Below are 2344 nucleotides of genomic sequence, written 5' to 3'. Positions count from 1 at the left end.
TCTCTCTCTCTCTCTCTCTCTCTCTCTCTCTCTCTCTCTCTCTCTCTTCACGCGCCGTAATCCCTCATGCCGCCGCGCCTCGCGCCGCCCCCGCGGGCTGAAGATAAGGGAGCCCACCGCCCCCCGCCCCACAGCGGAAGGGAGAGACTAAACGCTGTTGGGAGGCTGGCTGTGTGCTCCGCAGAACTCGACAGACACGCCGCGGAAATACTGATGTCGATCCGGGGCTCGGGTCCAGGCCTGGGGGGGGTAATCCGGGAACAATCGCATAGGGGCTACGGGGTACTTCCTGGGTTATCCGAGGGTGGTCCAGGGATATTCCAGGGGTAATCTAGGTATAATCCAGGGGTAATCGAAGGGTAATACCCCTACGAGGGTAATACTAGGTGGTAACTCGTTGTAAACAAGCTCCCAGCGAGCGCCCTGAGTCAGCTGTCATCCCGCCCGCTCGGCGCTCGCTCGGGGCGGAGAAAAAACTTTGTAAGGCGAAAACTGCCTCGCGTATAATATTTGACCGTGATATCGTACAGAGCAGGGCACCAAGCAGCGGTATCCGGCGGATACGTGCATATCGCCGCCTGGGCGGCACAATTCTTTCCCTTTTATTGGAAGACTGACTACCGTGCTCGACTGATCCGAGCCCTGCTCTCGTGGGAGTGACGGGCTGACGGGGCGCTCCCGTCGTTAGCTGCAGTGCCCCCCCCCCCTTTCTCCTCCTCCCCTCTCCCGAGCCACATGCAGCGCAGAAAGTGTTTCCGCGATTCGCGGCAAGTTTTAATGAAGACAACGAGCATCATTAAGACCGGTGGGTCCCGACGCCCCTCCCCCCCCCGCCTCTCCTGCGACTGCGACGACTTGCAGACCCTTCCGATGCACTTCCAGATTCGTCGGGCCGGAGCAAAGCAGACGAGCAAAACCGACAGAGGAACCCCTACCTTCTAAAGTTCGCACAGGAGGGGGTTCGAAACGTCTTGTTACCGACGCGAAAAGATAAACAAACCTACTTAAATTTTGAAATAAAAATATTCGAGCAATTTGAATATTGATCCCTGGTGAGTTTGGATCTAAAAGTGATTTTTCTGACTGAACATTATTTGTTACAAACACCGTGCAAATATTTTTGTTTTACTTGACGTGCTCTGCTCGTTCGGAGCTCGATTGCCCGTCTTCCTTTTGCACCGAACCGTTCCGCTGCACTCAGCCCTTCCACGAAGGGGGTCCATCATTATTAGCCGAGCATTCGCCAACTTCCCTTACGACCCAAACGGCGCATGTGGACCGAAGCGACCGGAGAAACATAACCCCAACTAGAGAAACGAAAATACACACAAACCTCACGTGAATCAGGATAAAAAATTACGCGTTTCTATTGAGTGTTGGTGCCCATACAAAGGTAGAGCAATGATTCGACTGTTCGACTGTCAACTCTCACGCTCACGACGAAACGGCAAAGTTCTTTCTTTGAAGCAAAGGAGCGCTATGTCGGGGTTTGTACACAGAGGTTAGAAACAATTTCAACACTGACCGTTCCTCGTCGGTTGATGATGGCACTCTATCCGGTTGGAAGAAACGAGAAGAATAGAAGGAGCCGAGTGCATAACCTCCAGTGCTCAGCTCCGTGGACTAAACCTTCGTCGTGATTCCGAACAAAAAACTCGCGGCGCACAGTTCCCGGGTTACACGAAGAATGGTAATCACACCTCAAAATATGCCACGCAAGTTAGTTTAACTTGTCTGAAATCCATTCGATCTAACAACAAAATTTTTATTACGATTAAAGGGCGACGGCGACCGAGCCGAGACCGTCACCAAACGGACACTGATGGTGTTTTGTTCGTGTGCAGGGACGTGTTGGTGCCAACTGTTGGACATTTAAAACGCATGTTAACTTCATTAAAATATTAAATAAATAATAATTCACCAGACACGTCTCATTGATGTACAATATTTAGTATTTTCTTTAAATTGTTATAATGTTTGACCAAGTTGGCTACGACGTTTGTTGAAATAAATCTAGTAATTGTTTTAAAGTGGAGACGTGGAGAATACCCATACAGTCGCGCGGGTACGATAGGGAATGACCAGATGCAAGGTGATTCGAGAGAAAAACTCAGCAGCAGTTTACAGGCACACTGGATTAGTTCATATTGGTGTCGCGTTGTGGTGTACAAGTGCTGACACTTGTAATGTGGAAGCAGCACCACTAAACTTGGCATCAGCCTGCTTTGCAAAGTTTCTCCCGCCTCAGTGTGGTTCCCGATACTTTTGTTTTGTCATGCTGAATAGGGGGTTTGACTGTGGCTTCTCGGTACACACACACTCAGCCCCCACCCCGCCCCCCGAC

The 2344-nt window shown here is 50.7% G+C and overlaps 1 protein-coding gene across 5 annotated transcripts in view; it reads right to left on the bottom strand.

The window, feature by feature from the left end:
• Positions 1-2344, bottom strand: part of LOC113215029 (acetylcholine receptor subunit alpha-like) — a 202496-nt gene that overhangs the window by 119786 nt on the left and 80366 nt on the right. The window contains exon 1 of one of the 5 annotated variants that reach the window (XM_052265430.1): positions 1526-1817. The exons of 3 other annotated variants lie outside the window; for them this stretch is intronic. Coding sequence is in view for 1 of the 2 variants with exons in the window: in XM_052265432.1 (XP_052121392.1) it covers positions 1526-1598 (73 nt within the window). In the remaining variant the exon portion in view is untranslated. Of the gene's footprint in view, positions 1-1525; positions 1818-2344 lie in introns of those variants that run through there. One more of the 5 variants, XM_052265432.1, reaches the window with a different exon arrangement.

The sequence above is a fragment of the Frankliniella occidentalis genome, unplaced genomic scaffold (genome assembly GCF_000697945.3).
Source record: "Frankliniella occidentalis isolate FOCC.00 unplaced genomic scaffold, Focc_3.1 Scaffold27, whole genome shotgun sequence".
Lineage (NCBI taxonomy): Eukaryota > Metazoa > Arthropoda > Insecta > Thysanoptera > Thripidae > Frankliniella > Frankliniella occidentalis.
Note: the sequence above shows the minus strand (reverse complement) of the source record. Positions and strands in the feature narration are given on the sequence as shown.